We start from the raw sequence: 23,491 nt of genomic DNA, 5'->3' as shown, positions 1-23,491 counted from the left end.
CAATCCAATGATTAACACTTAAATTAGATTCGGTAACCTTGCTGCACAAGGAAACAAGTTAGTAACGAGTAAAATATCAATGAAACTTAGTGTGTTGATACCGAATGTCAACTGTAGCAGTTGACAAACCGTGTCTAATTGTGAAACTTAGTAAATCCAACGAATAACTGCTATAACCACTTGAATTAGCTTCGTTTGATCAAATCGAATGTGACTGAATCTCAAACACTCCACAATCTGCAACACTTTAAACGAATTTAAGAGATGAAGCAGACTCGGTATGGCAGTTGAGATACCGAATGAGGATCAAATCACCAAAAATTGATGAAATTAAACCGTCAATTAGTTGCCAAATCACCTCACGAACTAAACTGAATCCACTGATCTTAACTTGAACACAGAAACAAGCTTGAATTGATCAAAATAAAGGGTTTTATCCACGAACTCTAAAAATTAGCTTGAATCTCCATAATTGTTGTTGTAATGCTGTAATGATGATCGAAACACTTTCTTATATACCTAATTAACCTTCACTAAACTTATCACATGAATCTGAACATCAGATTATCACTTTCGATGATATCGAATGTGATTCAATCTAACCGAGTGTGTTCAGATTCTGTAATCTTCAATCTCTGAATCGATATAATGATGTAATATCACTCCCTGTACGCTCTGATACCAAATGATATGCCAGATCATAGTGAGAATTGAAGATGTGATAGATTGAATGAGACTCGGTAAGGTAAAGAACAGATTCAGTATTAGAGAGAATCGGTAAAATTACATTCCACAGCTTCTTAAACTCAGTTACAATGCAATGACAATCTAATTAGGACTACTAAGGTTCCTTATATAGCCCTCTTCTAAGAAACTATCTATTAAGTTTGTTTCACATTAACATTATACACTTTCCGGAGTCCTAACAACATGCACATACGTGCACATACACTCACATATATTTAATTAACTTCGTTCACCACCAATACCTTGCCAAATCATTCATAATATCTCCACTAATAGTCAACGTTTATATATATAGAATATATCTCTGTTTCATTTAGCATATATCTTATATTTATCATGTATATCATTCCCTTATATACATATTGAAGTTTGTTATAGTTGACATATAGAGAGGATACACTGATGTACATATATACGTGGAAAATGAATGGAATAGGCAAACAAAATTACATCCTTTCACCCACAAAGACTAATATAACATTTTCTCATAACTTTCTCACACAATTCATCAATCACAAGACACTCGTACCCACAAAGCACCAACAAACGAGTGGTCTAATTAAAGTAACAAATATATAAAAGCATAAATTGTTGAGCATGTTATCTGTATGATACCTATTCATCGAGTACTACTATAAAAGTCTAAAAATATATATAATCTTATCAATTTACTTATACAAATCCACATGGCAAAGAAAAGGTACAAGGAGATTCAAGTTTAGATATATGCATATGATACAATGATGTGAATGAACAAACTACTAATGCATCAGACTCACAATAGTATGAAAGAAATCTTGGTTCTTAGATGACAACTCAGATCATTCCACGGATTATATGATGTCAAGTGGTTCTACGCCCGCATGCCAATAAAGTGAAATTTTGATCAGGATGACCCACTTGGTTATTTGACCAATAGAATATTCATGAAAAACCGATCGTCTTGTTTAACAACCAAAGTGTAAGTGACATTTCAATCACAAAGATCGTATGTAGATATGATCTATCCAACATGAATCCAAAAACAGTGATCCCAGCCCTGTTGTTCTCAAAATACGTAACTGCAAGAAACAAAATAAAATGCAATCTTGAATTCTAAATTTCACACCAAAGCAAGATTCTTGAAAAGTTTGGGTTGAAACAGGTCATTTATGGTATGGGTCAAATGAGCTTGTCAAGTTATCTCGACCCATTAATGTTTTCCTTTCCATTCGTGTAGGCTACTTGTTTATAAAAAGTTATAAATCAATATCAATCAATATTCAATAATAATAAAAAGAGAATTCTAAATATTTGAGTATAAAAACTTTAACTCTTGAACCTCTCAACCCGTTTAACTTGGACAAACAAGAAAATGTTGCATCAAACTACTAATTTGGATTTTTTTAAAAAGTTTCTACTTATTTTTATCTTTTAATTGTCGAAACTGTTCTGATTATTAAGTTTACACCTAAAAACTATACCTGGCAAACGGGGGGTCGGTTTGGGTGACGGGTCAAACCGATTTTGGGTTGAAATGGGTCATGGATCAAAATTTCAAATGGGGTCCGATTGAGTAACGGGTCATGGTCCAAACGGGTCATATACGTTTGCATTTGATTTTTTAAATTTATTATATTATTTTAGTTATTATTTATTGTTTATCATATTTTAAAAAAAAATATCAATATACATAATAAATAATATAATCATGAATGCTTTCATAAATGTTTGGCGAATGAAACTTGTTATTATTGACTCATTTGAACATTAGACCCATCTCTATTGAACTTTAGGAATTGATACCCACTAGAGCTATTCCTTTATAAGTTGTATAGCAATAGGTTCGAGAGAAACCCATTGAACCTATTTTTTTTTTAAGTTTTGGTTTACATTGCCAGGCTTAATTTTTCTCAAGACCCGATTGACCAGAAAACTTGACACAATTATTCCAAATTTGAGAGTACGAGGTATACAAAAAAACCCAATAATACTCACCTAATGATTGTCGCTCCTGGTATGTGATTGTGTTCCTATTATATATTGGAAGCATCTTTGTATTATCCAACTCGTCTTCATCTCCTTCATCTATATCTGAATCCATACGAGCATTAAAATGATAGTTAGCGCGGTCATTAGCATTAGCCATCGAAGTCTCTTCACTAGGGCCCACATCGTCAAACGAGTCAACAGTGGCACAAGTATGCCATTTGGCTGCCAAACTCGTCACAGAATGAGCTTTGTGTGTAATTTTTGCAGCACTTTGTAGACAAATGCATAGGCCGGTCACAAGTGTCAAAGAGCACAGCTGCCACACAATCAAAAACTAAATGTTATATTCTAATTCTAATTCTAATTATTATTATTTCACAAGTTGTAACAACACAAAATATATGAAAACAACAGTGGCCTTCATTTGACTTTTTATAGTACATACACGAGGAAGAATTTTAACTTTGATCAATTTAGCTATTTAAGGTTTTCCTTTTGATCACTGATAGATAATAGATATACAAAACCCAAATCGACCCATTCATACTTCAATTGATTAAAGTTTGCTAATTATAATTAACGGAGAGAAGTAAGATTACCGCAAGTTCTCCAGCAGTGGAAATATTAACAAGTGAACCAGTCTCAGTTGTAACAAGCAGAGAAGCAAACAAACTTGCAGTAACCAGAATCAAAGTTGACAAAATGAATGCACGAAACCTGTGACTTATAACACTAAGAGTTTTTTTAATAGCAAAATGTTCCATCAATATTGAACCCACGTCCGCTTGTTTTTCAAACACTTTGGCAAAATCTTCTAACCGAAGGATTTGTAAAGAACATGTGAGTTTAAATAACACACAAACAAGAAAAAAGAGTGATGTTCGGTATAACCATGAAGATAAAAGTAGAATGCAAGCGAACGTGTGGCTTAAGTAAATGTTTGAAACGAAAGGTATTTGGTCCATGCCAGAACTGAACCACCATATTTTGTAAGCACTATCGACTAGAAAACATGGAACGATGAATGCGCCTAGTAGCTTCATTGATCTCTGCATACATACCGATTATAGAGTCACGGACACCAAACTACCAACGTATATAGATGTATATGATTGTTACCAACACAAAAATAAAAATCTAAAATATACGAGTATATATGTATAAGGAATTGTATGGATGTGCGTTTTGAAAATGAGTAATCAGTTTCTAGTTTCTAGTGTTTATTTGACATGCTTCTTCTTAAGTTTTATAATTTGTCTCATAATCGGTTAAATAGTATTAAAGGGCTTTTGACTTAGCGGTATTAAGGGAACTCATGAACTTTGAGGTTGTGAATTCGAGTCCCATCGGACAAAAAGAGTGTGTGTGTGTTTACTATTCTATAAAAAAAAAAGGGTTAAATACTAGCTGAAAACAAAGGTGATAACTGAAACTTTAGCTAAATTCGTTTGAGAAAAAGGAGGAACGATATAGAAGTAAAAAACATAAATTGAAATGGGTAAAAAATATAAAATTTTAAAATATAAGTCAACATAGTATAATAACCAAATCCCCTATTCTTAGCATATATCCGATTTGTAGAGCTGTACATTAGCGTGTGATATCTATACCATTTATAGAGGCAAATTAGTTAGCTCATTGCCTAGAATAGATCATGTATTCTCTGTATATATACTCGGTTGTTTTTCATTGTACATCATATAAAGGAATTATACGAATCATTCTCTCCTATAAAAAACATAAAAATAAATGGCAACGTAATTACTAATGCAGTGTGAACATGTAGTAGCTGCAATTTATAGTCTTATAGATATAGATATAGATATACATATTACTAATTATGCACTGTTTATAACATATAGTACCTGCAATTCATAGATATACAATGCACTGTTTTATTTAAAAACATAAAATGGCAACGTAGATTTATTAAATGGCAACGTAATGTATAACATATTACTAATTACTAATTAGGATGACTTATCAGCGTACAGGGCTGTAACCGTCTTTTTACTTCATATTTTTTATTATTAGTATTGATAAATGCTAATAATAAAAAATATGAAATAAAAGAACGATTACAGTTCTGTAAACAGTGATAAGTCATCATAATTAGTATAATGTTATAATAATATAATATAATATAATATAATATAATAATAATATAATATAATATAATATAATAAATAGGTGTGTAAAAGATGTCAAATATGGATGGTTGATAGTGTCAAACATGGATGGTAAGTGGCAATATAAAGTCAAACAACAATATGGAAATTGATACGTGCATGTTAGGTGCCTATAATTTGTAAACAAATATGAGTTTTCATACTTTACCAACCCCATATCCATTCAGTATAAATAAGAGGGGAAGCTAATTCATTTCATTGTCCAATAATCACTTCTTTCTTCTATGTACTAAAAGAATAAAAGAGAGTTTGTAGTTTAATCTCCTAATTACAAGAGATATAAAGATTAGTACTTATCCTTGTAATTAGAGAGAAGTGTAATTCATATTATTCTTATTAGTGAAGAGTTTCTTTCCTTGCCCGTGGTTTTTTACCCTATTGGGGTTTTCCACATTAAATCTCGGTGTCCTATTATTGTCGTTATTTCAAGTATTACTAGCAGTTTGCTATAATTCGGTGTCGCTTTTCTCAACAAGTGGTATCAGAGCTAAGGTTCTAATATCTAGTGTGTATTAATCTACTTATCGTATGCTCTGTGGTTGCCACTGGAGTGGATCGTCCACATCAGAAAATAAGTAAGATTAATTTCACTCGATAAAAGTTCCCGGGTACTATTTCTCAGAAAAATAGTGTTGTCGAAAAGAAGATTGTGATTATAGCAATGTCTACAAAATTCGAAATTGAAAAGTTCAACGGGAGTAACTTCTCGTTATGGAAACTAAAGATGAAAGTGTAACATCCCAATTATTTAAGGTATTATTTTATGTGAATTTTATTGCTAAGAAATTAAATGGTAAAGGTTATTTTATTTTAGAATAGGCAAGAGTTAAGTTTGTTGGTTAAGTTAGGAAGGACTAATGGTGCAATATTAGATTTAAGGACTTCCCTAATTAGAAATATGGTGGGGAGGGTAGAAAGTGTAAATAAGCCAAAGTCATTTTAATAAAAGAAAAATTAATACCGATAATTCATTTCATCAGTTGTAAAAATATACAGAGAGTTTATATGTGTGTGTGTGTATATCGACATTGGCAAGGGGAAGAGGAGGATCCATCAATTGTTAAAATTATAACCATGCAAGCTTGAATTAGTGAAATATAAGACATCTCAATCACCCTAGCAAGCTTTAATCTTCCAATTTCATCTTCTTTGTGCACAATTAGGGTTTTTGAACTCTAAAAGACAAGGTATGAGTTTTATGTCTAAGTATTGCTAATATTGAGTGTTTATGATGAGCTTTATGCTTAGAAGTTGTTGATTTGTTGAATTGTGCACATTTGTATGAGTTAGAATGAATTTGTTAATGATTTTGGAAGTAGATTCATGTATGAACTTGCATTATGGATTTATGGTATGAATATGGTGATTTTGGTGATGTTCTAGCTTAATTTCTAGTCATGCACACCAAGTGTTTGTTAAAATGCCTCAATGAAAAGTTTATGTGTTCTAACTAGTAATTTTGAAGAAGAATGTTTGTGTATAAATTGTTGTTGTTGTTATAAGTTATGAAATTTGGATAGTTGATGATTTAGGGTTACTTGTAATGGAAATGGAATTATGCACATTTTGATGTTTAAAGGAGGATTTGAAGAAATTGCATGTTATGTCCATAAGAAATGAACTAGAGGTTTAAATGTTTAAAGAAATGATGTTGAATTGATAATGTTGTTGTTTTAGAAAAGATGAGATCAAAGGCTATATGTGTGTTTGTTGTAATTAGGGGGTTAAGTAAATGTGTAAGTATATGAAGATGTGAAAATTTATGAAAGTTGTGATTTTTAATTGAGTTGTATGATTAATGGGATTAGCTCATGTATAGGTGCTAATCAAGGTAAAGAGGCTACAAGTGATCAAGGAAATTCGTTTAAGCAAGGTGAGTTTATAGGGGGTAAAATGGGCGGGTCAAGAGTGGCTTAGTGTTCTCGGATTGCATCCGTGCAAGAGAGTAACGACTAAGCGCACTAGTTGTGTAGCTTAGATAGAATTATTAGGTTCCCCTAATAATTGTATCTATGGTTGGTGTTTAGCTTAGGCAAGGTTATTACATTGCTAGTAATCTTGTCTATGGTATGTTTTAGCTTAGACACATTAAGTGTCTATGTATGATATGACTATGAAATGTGATTATGATAGCTTAGGCATATGAGTATGCCTATGGTTAGCTTAGGCATGATTACTAGGGTCGGCCTAGTAAGTCATGTCTATGGTAAGAAAGAATCGGATCCGAAAGTAAGCAAGCAACCGTTAGGTTGAAGGATAAGTATTGTGATCTTATGCCCAATGTTTTATGTTTTAAATTACTTGCCTATAACTCACTAAGTGTAAAAGCTTACCCCCGTGTTGTTTCATGTTTTAGGAACTAAAGGTCATCGGGAAGGGAAAGAACCCGTTTGAAGTGTTAGCGGAGCATTGGCACAAGAGTAAGTGGTATTGCAAGTCTCTTTTGTAATCAAGCTCTATGGTTACCGCTTATCAACGCCAAGTATTTTGAATGTGTCATTTATGTTTTTGTCTAACCTTTGGGACCAAATGATGATTTGAAATGTGAAAACATGTCTTCGATGTATAATTGATGTTTGTGATGTTTAATGATGTTTAGAAACTGGTTTACTAAATCTGGTTCATGTATATTGATGATACAAAGGATTTCGGTTGTTGAAATTGTAAAACTTGTGGCTTTGATAAATTGTTACAGGTCAGATTCAGGACACGTGTTGTGTCGCGCCGCGGAAAAGGGCTCCGCGCCGCGACAATGGTCACATTTTGGTAACAGAACTTGGGTTAAGAAGGGTTATTTATCCAGTTTAAGGTCGCGCCGCGACAAAGCAGGCCGCGCCGCGGCATATGCCTTGTCTGGGCAATGACTTGATTTAAAAAAAAAAAAAAAAAAAAAAAATTTACTCGTTCTAAGGCGTTAAAAGTTGGTATCAGAGATGTGGTTTAAGGGACTTGGATAACCCACGATAGGGATTATCTAGGCTTAAACCATTGTTGTGAAAGGATAAGCGGTTTAGGACTTGCATGAATGTTAAGGTCGTATAGTTGTGCCATGCTCCATAGGGTAGAGTCATTGACGAGACTTGTAGTATAATGATTGAGATCATGGTTGGTTTATGTATGGAGTTTAATACTCGTTAGTCATGAGTCATAGTAGATTAAATGCGTAATGAGATAGTGTAATAACAACAGGCCATTGTTATTACTTCATTTTGGTACACATGAACGTCTACTATGGTCATGGTGAATCGAGTTAGGAATTCTTTCGATTTGTTTGGTTATGATGATGATGATGTAGGTATTTGAACTAACGGGTTGAATGTAATTTTCAGAATGGCTATTGTATCACCGAATAGAGGTAATGAGGAGGACGACGAGTACGTCCACACCCCATCCATGGAGTCTATTGAAGACTCTCAAAATGAATCCGAAGAAGTTAACATGCCAAATGACATTTCGGGGCAAATAGGGCAAGCCTTGATACGTTATACCCCAACCTTGTTAGAGAAGATAAAGACGTTGATAAATGATCAATTAGACGAGAAGTTAAAGACTCTCATGACCAATAATCCTACCCTAAGAGGAGAAGGGGGGAGTGGGGCAAGACAAGAAGAAGTAGAAGTCCCGAGAAGAAAGGATGATCGTTTCGAGTATAAGAATTTTGCTAATTGCCATCCCCCGGAGTTCCATGGTAAGGTTGACCCAATTGTTAGTCAAAGTTGGATCGATGAGATTGAGGAAATTTTTATGTTGTGTGAATGCCCCGAGCATTTAAAGGTAATTTATGCGGCTCATCAAATGAAGGGTAGTGGTTATGAATGGTGGAATTTCATAGTTAAGTCTCATGGGCGAGACGTAGCTACAAGTTTTTCATGGGATAAGTTTCGTGAAATGTTTATGACTCAATTTGCTCCACCCGCTGAAGTTAGTAGGTTGAAATCCGAGTTTATGAATATAGAGCATGGAATTAAATCGGTGACCGAGTTTAATGCCGAGTTCAATGATAAGTCTCGTTTTTGTCCGGACTTTGTGTCAAGTCCTAAGTTGATGATGGATCACTATCATAGAAGTTGAAATAGCGGATAACAAGACTGTCATGGTGTATAGTATTATTAAAGGGTGTGAAATTATTTTGGATGATGAAAAGTTTGTCATTGATTTAATACCCATGCATATGGGGGAATTTCAAGTAATTGTGGGCATGGATTGGTTAGATGACAATGAAGGGATAATTTTGTGCCGTAAGAAGATTGTGTTAGTTCAATCACCAAGTGGGAAAGTTATATGGATTTATGGGGAACGGGCTAGGCGTGCTATTCCTATATGCACGTATGCTAGGGCTAAAAGATTTTTGTCTCATGGGTGTTGTGCGTTTTTGGCACATGTGGTTGATAATTCGAAAAAGGTTGTTGAATTAAGTGATGTACCTATTGTTAATGAGTTTCCGGATGTGTTTCCAAATGAGTTGCCCGGTATACCTCCCGAGCGAGAGGTAGAGTTTAGAATAGATTTGATACCCGGGGCCACGCCAATTGCCAAAGCTCCCTATCGATTAGCCCCGTCGGAAATGAGAGAAATGATGACTCAACTACAAGATTTGATAGATAAAGGTTTTATACGTCCTAGTAGTTCGCCTTGGGGAGCTCCGGTTTTGTTTGTGAAAAGGAAGGATGGGACAATGAGAATGTGTATAGATTATCGGGAATTGAATAAGGTCACTATTAAGAATAAGTATCCATTGCCAAGGATAGATGATTTGTTTGATCAATTACAAGGTGCAAGCTTCTTTTCAAAGATAGATTTAAGGTCGGGTTACCATCAATTGAAAGTGAGGAAAGAAGATGTCCCTAAAACGGCTTTTCGTACGAGGTATGGTCATTATGAATTTGTGGTTATGCCGTTTGGGTTAACAAATGCACCGGCCGCGTTTATGGATTTGATGAATAGGGTTTGTCGACCGATGCTTGATAGGTTTGTGATTGTATTTATTGATGATATTTTGGTGTATTCTAAGAGTGAAGAGGAACATGCGGTGCATTTAAGGCAAGTATTAGCGACTTTAAGAAAAGAAAGGTTGTTTGCTAAGTTCTCTAAATGTGAGTTTTGGCTTCGCGAAGTTCAATTTTTGGGATATGTCATTAATGAGAAGGGTATTTGTGTCGATCCGGTAAAGATTGAGGCGATAATGAGATGGGAACCACCTACGAATCCCACCAAAGTTAGGAGTTTTCTAGGCTTAGCGGGGTATTATCGACAGTTTATACAAGATTTTTCTAGAATAGCCACCCCTCTCACCAAGTTGACTCGTAAAAGTGTGCCATGGAGATGGGAAGAAAAGCAAGAACAAGCGTTTCAACTCCTTAAGGATAAACTTGTTCAAGCTCCTATATTAGTTTTACCGGAAGGGAATGAGAACATGACGGTTTTTTGTGATGCTTCTAAGAAAGGTTTAGGATGTGTATTGATGCAAAATGGGAAGGTCATAGCTTATGCTTCCCGACAATTGAAGGAACACGAAAAACGTTATCCCACGCATGATTTAGAATTGACGGCCGTAGTTTTTGCTTTAAAGATTTGGCGTCATTATCTTTATGGTGTTAAGTTCTCCATTTATACCGATCATAAGAACTTAAAGTATTTATTTGATCAAAGGGATTTGAATGATAGGCAAAGGAGAGGTCTCGATTTGGTGAAAGATTATGATTGTGAGATTTTGTATCACCCCGGAAAAGCTAATGTGGTGGCGGATGCTCTTAGTAGGAAGTCGAGTCACCAACCGATTAAGATAACGAGTTTAGTTATGGTAATATCACCTCAAATATTTGATAGTATTCGAGTTGCACAAAGTGAAGCATTATGCCCCAAAAACGTGAGAAAAGAAAGGATCAAGGGGCAAGTTGATGATTTTTTGTTAGATTCTCGTGGTTTAAGGCTTAGATATGGGAGAATTTGGGTACCTTTGCAAAGTAGTGTTAGAAGTGAGCTCCTTGACTTAGCTCACAAATCTAAGTATTCGATTCACCCCGGTGCTACGAAAATGTATAGAGATCTAAGGAAAGACTATTGGTGGCCGGGAATGAAGAGGGATATAGTTAAGTATGTGCACAAATGTCTTACTTGTCTTCAAGTGAAAGCCGACCATCAAATGCCTTACGGTAAGATGCAACCATTAGAAGTACCGGTTTGGAAATGGGAACACATTACAATGGATTTAGTGACTAAGTTGCCTAAGACCCCTTGACAACACGATGCAATTTGAGTTATTGTTGATAGATTGACTAAAAGTGCATTATTTTTGGCAATAAGAGAAGCTTCATCATCGGAAGCAATGTCTAAGTTGTATATGAAAGAAGTTGTTGCAAGGCATGGAGTGCCGGTTTCCATTGTTTCGGATCGAGACATCCGATTTACATCACGATATTGGAGGAAGTTTCAAGAGGAAATGGGTACTAAGTTACATGTGAGTACCGCGTTTCACCCGCAAACGGATGGCCAAAGTGAGCGAACTATACAAACTCTTGAAGATATGTTAAGAGCATGTGTCATCGATTTTGGCGGTAGTTGGGATACTCATTTACCTTTAGTTGAATTTTCGTACAACAATAGTTATCATTCCACTATTGGAATGGCGCCTTATGAGATGTTGTATGGAAGGAGGTGTAGAACCCCGATTTGTTGGGGCGAAGTAGGTCAACGAGAATTAGGAAGCACGGAAATAGTGCAACAAACCACCGAGATGATTGATCAAATTCGTGAAAGAATGAAGGCGGCACAAGATCGACAAAAGTCCTATGTGGATAAAAGGAGAAAACCGATAGAATTCCAAGTAGGTGATAAAGTGATGCTAAAAGTTTCTCCATGGAAAGGCATCATCCGTTTTAGAAAGAGGGGAAAATTGGGTCCAAGGTTCGTGGGACCATTCGAGATAGTGGCAAAGGTTGGGAAGGTGGCCTACCGTTTGGCTTTACCCAATGAATTGAGTAATATACATGACACGTTTCATGTGTCACAATTAAGAAAGTGTTTGGCGGATGAATCAACTTATGTTCCTTTGAATGAAATCGAGGTCGATAATAAGTTAAGATGTGCGGAAAAGCCAATAAAGATTTTGGATCAAAAGGTTAAACACTTGAGAAATAAGTCGGTAATATTATTGAAGGTATTATGGCAATTTAGAAAAGGTTCTGAATGTACATGGGAACCCGAAGAATGGCTTATGAAGTATTATCCGTCGTTGCATCAAGAATGGTTCGCGAGGACGCGAACGATCCAAGAGGGGGAGAGTTGTAACATCCCAATTATTTAAGGTATTATTTTATGTGAATTTTATTGCTAAGAAATTAAATGGTAAAGGTTATTTTATTTTAGAATAGGCAAGAGTTAAGTTTGTTGGTTAAGTTAGGAAGGACTAATGGTGCAATATTAGATTTAAGGACTTCCCTAATTAGAAATATGGTGGGGAGGGTAGAAAGTGTAAATAAGCCAAAGTCATTTTAATAAAAGAAAAATTAATACCGATAATTCATTTCATCGGTTGTAAAAATATACAGAGAGTTTATATGTGTGTGTGTGTGTATATCGACATTGGCAAGGGGAAGAGGAGGATCCATCAATTGTTAAAATTATAACCATGCAAGCTTGAATTAGTGAAATATAAGACATCTCAATCACCCTAGCAAGCTTTAATCTTCCAATTTCATCTTCTTTGTGCACAATTAGGGTTCTTGAACTCTAAAAGACAAGGTATGAGTTTTATGTCTAAGTATTGCTAATATTGAGTGTTTATGATGAGCTTTATGCTTAGAAGTTGTTGATTTGTTGAATTGTGCACATTTGTATGAGTTAGAATGAATTTGTTAATGATTTTGGAAGTAGATTCATGTATGAACTTGCATTATGGATTTATGGTATGAATATGGTGATTTTGGTGATGTTCTAGCTTAATTTCTAGTCATGCACACCAAGTGTTTGTTAAAATGCCTCAATGAAAAGTTTATGTGTTCTAACTAGTAATTTTGAAGAAGAATGTTTGTGTATAAATTGTTGTTGTTGTTATAAGTTATGAAATTTGGATAGTTGATGATTTAGGGTTACTTGTAATGGAAATGGAATTATGCACATTTTGATGTTTAAAGGAGGATTTGAAGAAATTGCATGTTATGTCCATAAGAAATGAACTAGAGGTTTAAATGTTTAAAGAAATGATGTTGAATTGATAATGTTGTTGTTTTAGAAAAGATGAGATCAAAGGCTATATGTGTGTTTGTTGTAATTAGGGGGTTAAGTAAATGTGTAAGTATATGAAGATGTGAAAATTTATGAAAGTTGTGATTTTTAATTGAGTTGTATGATTAATGGGATTAGCTCATGTATAGGTGCTAATCAAGGTAAAGAGGCTACAAGTGATCAAGGAAATTCGTTTAAGCAAGGTGAGTTTATAGGGGGTAAAATGGGCGGGTCAAGAGTGGCTTAGTGTTCTCGGATTGCATCCGTGCAAGAGAGTAACGACTAAGCGCACTAGTTGTGTAGCTTAGATAGAATTATTAGGTTCGCCTAATAATTGTATCTATGGTTGGTGTTTAGCTTAGGCAAGGTTATTACATTGCTAGTAATCTTGTCTATGGTATGTTTTAGCTTAGACACATTAAGTGTCTATGTATGATATGACTATGAAATGTGATTATGATAGCTTAGGCATATGAGTATGCCTATGGTTAGCTTAGGCATGATTACTAGGGTCGGCCTAGTAAGTCATGTCTATGGTAAGAAAGAATCGGATCCGAAAGTAAGCAAGCAACCGTTAGGTTGAAGGATAAGTATTGTGATCTTATGCCCAATGTTTTATGTTTTAAATTACTTGCCTATAACTCACTAAGTGTAAAAGCTTACCCCCGTGTTGTTTCATGTTTTAGGAACTAAAGGTCATCGGGAAGGGAAAGAACCCGTTTGAAGTGTTAGCGGAGCATTGGCACTAGAGTAAGTGGTATTGCAAGTCTCTTTTGTAATCAAGCTCTATGGTTACCGCTTATCAACGCCAAGTATTTTGAATGTGTCATTTATGTTTTTGTCTAACCTTTGGGACCAAATGATGATTTGAAATGTGAAAACATGTCTTCGATGTATAATTGATGTTTGTGATGTTTAATGATGTTTAGAAACTGGTTTACTAAATCTGGTTCATGTATATTGATGATACAAAGGATTTCGGTTGTTGAAATTGTAAAACTTGTGGCTTTGATAAATTGTTACAGGTCAGATTCAGGACACGTGTTGTGTCACGCCGCGGAAAAGGGCTCCGCGCCGCGACAATGGTCACATTTTGGTAACAGAACTTGGGTTAAGAAGGGTTATTTATCCAGTTTAAGGTCGCGCCGCGACAAAGCAGGCCGCGCCGCGGCATATGCCTTGTCTGGGCAATGACTTGATTTTAAAAAAAAAAAAAAAAAAAATTTTACTCGTTCTAAGGCGTTAAAGAAAGCTATCCTGAAAAAGGATAAGTGTTTGGCGGCCATCAGTGGACGTTCAGCCGAAGTCACTGATGAAAAATGGGAAGAGATGGACGGCCAGGCTATCGCAAATCTTCATCTGGCACTAGCAGATGGCGTTTTGTCTAGCATTGAAGAAAAGAAGACGGCGAAAGAGATTTGGGATCACCTCGTAAAATTGTACGAGGCCAAATCACTCCACAACAAGATATTCCTTAAGAGGAAACTTTATGCGCTACGCATGAATGAATCTACTTCAGTTAATGAGCACATTAATTCTTTGAATACTATATTTTCTCAACTCGCTTCATTAAACTGCAATATAGAGCCAAAAGAACGTGCTGAACTTTTACTTCAGAGTCTACCTGACTCGTATGATCAACTCATTATTAACTTAACCAATAATGTTCTCTCGGAGTATATAGTCTATGATGAAGTTGCGGCTGCTATTCTAGAAGAAGAAAATCGGCGCAATAACAAGGAGGACAAACAGGCCGGTTCACGACAAGTGGAGGCCTTATTGGTGTCAGGAGGGAGATCAACGGAACATGGCCCAAGTGGGAGTCACAATCATGGTAAACCGAAGTCTAAAAAGAAGAAGACATATACATGCTACAATTGTGGCAAGAAAGGTCACCTGAAGAAGGATTGTCGGAGTTTAAATAACTCAAATCCTCAAGGAAATATTGCAAGCACTTCAGATGATGGGACTGTTTTGGTTAGTGAGGCAGTGGTAGCAAATGAAGGCAGAAAGACATTTGTTGATGTCTGGTTATTTGACTCGGGAGCTACTTTTCACATGACCCCTAGAAGAGAATGGTTCAAATAATATGAGCGTATCTCAGGAGGATCTGTATACAGTTGCAATGATCATGAACTAAAGATCATTGGAATTGGAGATATCATTCTGAAGATGCACGATGGTACAGTTCGTACTATTCAAGGTGTGCGACACTTGGAGGGTTTGAAGAAGAACTTATTGTCTTTAGGACAATTGGATGATCTTGGTTGTAAGATGGTGATACACGAGAAGTGTGACAACCCGAAAATTTCCAACCAAATTTAAACTTTAATCTTTATATGTTTCCGACACGATAAGCAATATTTGTTAAGTTAAATTTCAAGAATTTTAAACTATGTTCATACATTCATTCAACCTCGACTAAGTTCCAACGATTCACGAACCATTAAACGAATATGATTATATATGTATATGTGTATATATATTATAACTTGAAACGTAAACAAAATATTAGATTAAATACTTTATATGATTGTATCTGTTTCAAAATGTTTATCAATGGAATTAGAAGATAAGATCAAATGATTGAATTATCAGATATATTGAATTATGATTACAAGTCTCTGTTGAAAGGCCCACGTTGATTTGAGAAATCTTTCCATTTTAACAATATTCGGTAAATGGTAAAGTGATTTATAAATAAGAACAAATTGTCAATCATTGAGAACTAGACAAAGGATAGTGGAAGATTGAATCTCATAAAGACTCGATTGATCTATTTAGTTTCAAACGTACAAAAACGTTTTCAGTTTAAAAAGAACTTTATTATTAAAACGTATATAACTTTTATAAATATCTAGAACCACTTTTGACAACTCATTACTTAACTAGTATGATAAAGATAACGATATTTATATTTATATTTTATTAAATATATATAACGATTTAAATTAATATTATATATATTTATACGCGTATTATACGTACATAGTTTTATACTTTTACTATACTTAAACTTTACCTTTACTTTATTTTTACTTTACTTTAACTTTAATAATTCACTTTAATAATTCATACTTTAATAATTCACTTTAATAATTCATACTTTAATAATTCACTTTAATAATTCATACTTTAATAATTCACTTTAATAATTTATACTTTAATAATTCACTTTAATAATTCAAAAATCTATTATAAATAGAATTCAATATGTTTCATTATTTCATAGAAACTTGAAAATATTTTTCTCTAAACTCTCTCAATCGATTTACATATATATATTTACTCCGTATTATTTCAAGATATTATTAGTATACATAAAATATTATGACGGAGTGCTGTCCGAGTGGTTTCGAAATTGTTTTTCGAGTAGGATAGGATTAAGGAAATTATGGGTTATAGCTATGGAGGTGATTGAGTATGGTTCATGGGTATGCATGTGAGGTCAATATAGTGTTTATCATTTCCGTTGCGTCTACGTACCTTTCCTGCAATATTGAATCTCAATATTGATACGTGAGTACTCATAATTTAACTTTTACATACTAATAGTGTATCCCTGACTAGTGCTCGAGTATTTAGGATTATGCATGCTTGTACTTTTGATATTGCCCTTAGACAGGTTAGGTTGAATCTTGAATTAGTTACACTTGCGGTTGAGATAAGGTATAATATATGCATGTCCTTGGAAAGCTAGCGAAAAATTAAGAACTTTTCCTTTAGATATCGAATGGTTTTGATGAACGGATTAGAAGTTATAATCAATTGAATTTTTGATATTTTTATTAAAAATGATTATTATTATCGTCGTTTTTATCGTCGTTCTAGTTTTATCTTAATATTATGATTATTATTATCTTTATCAATAAAAGGGGATTTATCATTAAAAATTGTTATTTTGTTTTATTATTACTATCGTTATTATCGTTAAAGTTATAATTAGTATTATTATTATTATTATCCAATTATTATTATTATTATTATTATTATTATTATTATTATTATTATTATTATTATTATTATTATTATTATTATTATTATTATTATTATTATTATTATTATTATTAGTATTAGTATTATTATTATTATTATCATTATTAATATATATATCATTATTTAAAAATGGTTATTGTTATTGTTATTATTATTATTACTATATTATCATTAAGATAATTATTAGTATTATCGTTAATAATGTTATAGTAACTATCATTATTAATATTAGTGTAATTAAAACAAATATTTGTAACACCTAATTATTTTGATTACTATTATTATCATTATTATGAACACGATATAAAAGACGATTAAAAGCTATTAAACGAAACGATTAGGAAATAATGAGTAAGAGTATCATGATGAAATTAAAATATTATAAGATATTGATTTAGATAAAATTATCGTTCTTATTATTTTTATCATTACTATTATTATTAAAAGTATCGTTAGTATTAAAACTATCATTTTAACAAAAATTATCATTTTAAAAGAAATGTCATTGTTACTATAAAATATCATTATTATTATTATTTTAAATAGAATTATTATTTTAAAGATAATATTAAAAATTATCGTAAATATTAAAGTTATCATAATTAGAATTATCGTTTTATCATAATGTCATATTAGTAATTATAAATATTGATATTTTTATAATAATAATTATTATTACAAAATAATACAACTTTTACTTACTATCATTATAGATATTATTTTATCAAATAAATATGTGATACAAACATATTTTACTACGTGTAATAACTTACTTTAATAATACCTATCATATTATCTTTATGATATTAAATGAACCCTATAAATTTTATTACTTAATATATATAAAAGTATATTTTATTATATAAATTTAATATAAAATTTTATTTATTAATAAATAAATTATATTATTTACTCTAATAAATCTTTTAAAAATATTTAAAAATATAAAACGACGATATTTAAACTATATATTAATCATGTATAGATTTTTGGAAATTATTTTGGGTCAAATTTACTTTTGTTGACTTTTGCATATTAGTCTCGAGCATTAGGATTGTGGTACACTATGACTTGACCTAATTTGTTAGACAAATATTGACCAACACATAAATATATATAATTAATTTAGGTTCGTGAATCCGAGGCCAACATTGCACTTGTTCAATGACGTTATATGTATTTTTACTACGAAATACAGTATGGTGAGTTTCATTTGCCTTTTTACCCTTTATATTTTTGAGCTGAGAATACATGCGCAATTTTTATAAATAATTTACAAAATAGACACAAGTACGTGAAACTACATTCTATGGTTGAATTATTGAAATCGAATATGCCCTTTTTTATTTAGTGTGGTAATCTAAGAATTAGGGAACAGACACCCTAATTGATGCGAATCCTAAAGATAGATCTATTGGGTCTAACAAACCCCATCCAAAGTACCGGATGCTTTAGTACTTCGAAATTTATATCATGTCCGAAGAAGGATCCCGGAATGATAGGGGATATTCTTATCTAGTTAATGTCGGTTACCATGTGTTCACCATATGAATGATTATTTTTGTCTCAATGCATGGGACGTATATTTATGAGAACTGGAAATGAAATTCTTGTGGTCTATTAAAATGATGGAAATAAATGATTATGATAAACTAATGAACTCACCAACCTTTTGGTTGACACTTTAAAGCATGTTTATTCTCAGTTGTTAAAGAAATCTTCCGCTGTGCATTTGCTCATTTTAAAGATATTACTTGGAGTCTTTCATAGCATATTTCGAAGAACGTTGCATTCGAGTCATTGAGTTCATCAAAGATTATTATTAAATCAATTTATAGTTGGATAGTGGATATTATGAAATGGTATGCATGCCTGTCAATTTTCGATGTAAAGAAAGTTTGTCTTTTAAAAACGAATGCAATGTTTGTAAAATGTATCATATAGAGGTCAAATACCTCGCAATGTAATCAACTATTGTGAATCGTTTATAACGTATATGAACGGGTCCTTTCAGTTGGTATCAGAGCGGTGGTCTTAGCGAACCAGGTCTGCATTAGTGTGTCTAACTGATAAGTCGATAGGATGCATTAGTGAGTCTGGACTTCGACCGTGTCTGCATGTCAAAAGTTTTGCTTATCATTTTGTGTCGAAAATTAACTACTTATCATCCTCAGGAAATTACCTGCTTATCATTTTTAGTCTAAGACACGTCTTGCTGCATTGATTGCAGGAATAGTGTATAGACAAAAATTCATATCTTAGCATATCTACTAAATCATATCTTATCGTATCTGTTACTTTAAACTTTGCCTGACATATCCTGGAAAGTCCTCTGTAATCTACGAAATCTTTTGATCTATATATATATATATATATATATATATATATATATATATATATATATATATATATATATATATATATATATATATTCTATGTAATTAGAATACCATCCGTTAGCCAAAATCATTTCATATCGAAAAAAAAATATCCTTTATCCAATCGTACGAAATGGAATTCGTCATCAGTTCAAGTCACTCAGATTTCGAAATGAAATCCCATTCAAGCTCCGAAAGCAATGTGACCGGAATAGATCAACCAATCAGTCATCACCTATTCTGGATGAATTGGGGATGGTTTCGTAGCCTCCTCAATCATTGGAGACAAGAAGAAGGTAATCCCTTCCATCCACCACATTGCCCTCTTGACGAAGAACCTGAAGCACTTACCGGCGAACCTGTCCGAAACACCATTTTCTCGCTCATTTCCAGAGTGTCTCGTCACGATTATATATTACATCAAATTTTAGATTTTATTTATCCGCTCGTCCGAACCGACAATCACCCCGGTGTAATAGAAGAAGTCAACGAGCTTCGCGCTCGGGTAGTGGCTTTGGAGAATATGGTGAAGAGATTACAAACACCAGCAGCAGCATCAGCAGCATAACCAGTACCACCATCATCAACGCCAACAGTACCATTACCACCTCCAACCACAACCGCGTCGTAAACCTCAACTTCACAATCTGTCCCACGAGCATCAACGTCATACGCACCATAGATACCAAGGAGTACCAACAACAATAACTGACGAAGTATTAATTCATAACTTCATTGGAGAAACATTCCGCGAAGATTATGTAATCTCTAAAGTCTTAGAGATTATCTAATCTAGCCCTAACCATAAATCAGTTAAGCGAACCAAAATGATAGAAGGAAGAGTAGAAACTATGACAAAAATGGTGCGTGATTAACAAGCTAAACTTGCTTTACCAACAGCATCAACAGTACCGTCAGCGTTACCGGCATCGTCAGTACAGTCAACATCCGAATCAACAACACAGATAACATCACAAACTCCGTCAGTTCAAGAATCACTGTGGACATCATTACGAATCAATAACGTGTATATTGTATCAACGAGTTATGAAGAATTAACTCATTCCCTCTGAAGAAATTATATGTATATTTTATATATATATATATATATATATATATATTGAAATAAATCTTTCCGTGCTAAGCTGTTGTGTGTGAATCTTAACTACTCGGTTAATTCATATTACAAATATGCAATAATGTACGTCCTTCGGCCGCAACTTAACCAGCGTTAACTACAATCTCTGTCGCAATTTAACAAAATTCCAATTCATAATAAATCAAGTATATATTTGATTTTACACTTTCATCATCGATGTACCCGAAACTTTTCAGATAACATCATTCGTACTTTGCGAAATTCACAAGAATTCCACGAACCGAGCATCATACATCAACAAATAACGAAGTATTGATTCATAATTTCAATGTCATTAAAGAAATACTGCGTAAAAGTTATGTACTTTTTAAAGCCTTTAGGGATTATTCAATTCTAGTTTCAACCGTAAATCAAATGAGTTTAATTTAACATTAACTCATTAAGTCTATGTTACATCTGAAGAAAATATACATATATATATTTTCATAAAGACTGTAATAAAATTCTTTTGTACAAAATATTAATTGTGAAATTTTTTTAACAGGTAGGTAATACCCGAGAGATATATAAATTCACAATTAATATGTTACATTCTTCGAATCTGATTCAGCAAATCATCCATCATACTCCCTACTTTCACAACAATATACATTCTTTTATAGAAATCAAAACAACCATACTCATTCAAAATTTAATTACATATTCTGATTTTGAAATCTCAAAATTCAACTTGAGATATGACCAAAATCACCACTCTTAGATCCTTACATCTTTCACAAGCTATATTTTGACTTCAAAACTGTGTTAGAACATCAAATGTATGTTAACGATTACAATATGTGTTCAAACCCTTCGAAAATTTCTGAAGACACTTCGAATGATGAGCAATCGAGATGATGATCCAACCACATGTTACCCACAGTTATGTACCCGAAAAACTCTTGAAACCAAAGTAAAAGTTTAAACAACGTATCCGCGTCAGATTCTTTGGCATTTATTAGCAAAACTAACTTTGCGACTCCTATTCAAAGTAGCCAGTTTTATCACAGCTCCAGCAAGTCAACTTCGACTTTTCAGTCAGACTAACCTTATTATAACCTTGAGATATACACCATCGTTACCAGGAAACCTTTTACATTCCACCACATTATTAGCAGATGTACCAACAACTTCATTACCCTTTGACTTTAGCCTCTCCAAAAAGTCATTATAATTATTCATTGAAACCCCATCATTTACTCATTCACATCTTGTAATGAGAATTACCATATGAATCATTGGGAATTAGCAATCAGTATTTTGAAACCTCGCAGCATGTCTATGCCAACAATTATATGTGTATATATAACGTCTATCTTCTGGACTTAATTTGAATGTGAAGTTTCTGAAAAATACTCCGAACTACGAATTGGTTCTCCGAAAAAAAAAATATAAACGACTTTAAACGGTAAAAGCTGGATGATAATGATGAAGTGTGCTGGCAAAGCGCAGAAAAAGAGAAGTTTTGGAACTGGGAAACGGACTGAGCAAAGTAGGAAGGAGGCTGTGGACAAATTACAAAGACTGAACCTGACTTCAAATGATCCAAATGATTCAGTACCTGCTGAAGTCATTAACGAATACCTTGCTCCTGACTCTAAACCCCTGCGGACAATATTCTTCATCATCCTCTGATATTAGAAATTCTAAAATATCATCATATCTTTCATTATAAATATCCTCCATATTTCTGAAGATATTTTCTTAATTTTTCTTATTTGAAATCCTTTACCTCTTCGCGCTATCTGTATTACATCATAAAAGAAACTATTTTAGTTTCTAAATTCTGAAACATTCAAGTTTAAAATAGGAATATTTTGAAGTAGTGTTGGGAACTGAAGCATGAATTAGTATAATATAATGACACTTGATCAATGTGATTATATTACAGTAAGTCATGCTGAGTTTCTAAATGGAACGTGATGATTCACAGATCATAACATCATCATGTGCCATGTTATACGACTCTTGTATTCTACTTAACCTCTAAAATATCAAGAAAATATTTCTTGATGATTCGGCCTTTTCCAAGGTATTATAGTAATTTGACAAGTCAAGATCGTGCCATCACAATTTCCTTCCTAGAACATTAACAATGTTCATTCCGAAATTCATATCTGTGAATTCTGGACCATTACAAGCGGTGCTTAATCGCAAGAAGAAGAAACAAAAGGACAAAACTCCGAAATAGAAATAGGGGTATAAATTGCAGCAAATAAAAGAGAGCATTAACTGTGAATGATAATGATTATAGAAGACAGAAGCAGAGACTTTGAAATATAAGGGAACATATAAAGCCCAACGACAAATCAGAAATTATAAACCATATATATCGATGCATATAGCAATATAAAGACACGGGAGAACTAGAAACACTATAAACCCAAGAGTATAGTAGAAGTAAATAGATTCTTCCGGTGGTAGATGAAAAAGAAGAATGACCGATATGAAAGTTAGAAGTATATCGAGAATCAGGACTGGATGGAGCATATTGATGAATACTTTAAAATATGAGTTGAGGGGGAAAGAATAGAAGGTGATGAAACATGACTAGGAACTTAGAAATCAACAGATTTAACTCACACAATGGCGGAATAAGTGAATCAAACCCTCTAGTGAATAGGTTAAGTTTTTTTTTTTTTTGATTAATTTAGTCAAATCACAACTAAATCAAGTATGATTAGATCAACACCTAGAGCTATTATTCACCACCTGGGTGATTTGGACTGAGAGAGAATCAGAGGAGCTCACTAGATCTGAGTGTGTATAACAAATGAGAGGCTTAACCTAAAATGAAGAACATAAGACTTTATATACCCCTGCTGTTGACTCACCCATACGATTCATTC

General features: G+C 33.3%; 1 protein-coding gene across 1 annotated transcript in view; it reads right to left on the bottom strand.

The window, feature by feature from the left end:
- Positions 1-1,304: 1,304 nt before the first annotated feature.
- The window catches only part of LOC139844521 (uncharacterized), a 62,455-nt gene continuing 40,268 nt past the window's right edge, over positions 1,305-23,491 (bottom strand). Inside the window, exons 2-4 of the mRNA XM_071834743.1 lie at positions 3,318-3,767; positions 2,725-3,034; positions 1,305-1,808 (exon numbers count right to left, since the gene is read on the bottom strand). Of these exons, the coding sequence (XP_071690844.1) occupies positions 1,672-1,808; positions 2,725-3,034; positions 3,318-3,767 (897 nt within the window). The 3' untranslated portion in view covers positions 1,305-1,671. The remainder of the gene's footprint in view (positions 1,809-2,724; positions 3,035-3,317; positions 3,768-23,491) is intronic.

Source organism: Rutidosis leptorrhynchoides, chromosome 4 (assembly GCF_046630445.1).
Source record: "Rutidosis leptorrhynchoides isolate AG116_Rl617_1_P2 chromosome 4, CSIRO_AGI_Rlap_v1, whole genome shotgun sequence".
NCBI classification, from domain to species: domain Eukaryota; kingdom Viridiplantae; phylum Streptophyta; class Magnoliopsida; order Asterales; family Asteraceae; genus Rutidosis; species Rutidosis leptorrhynchoides.
This window is presented reverse-complemented; position numbering and strand designations above follow the sequence as displayed.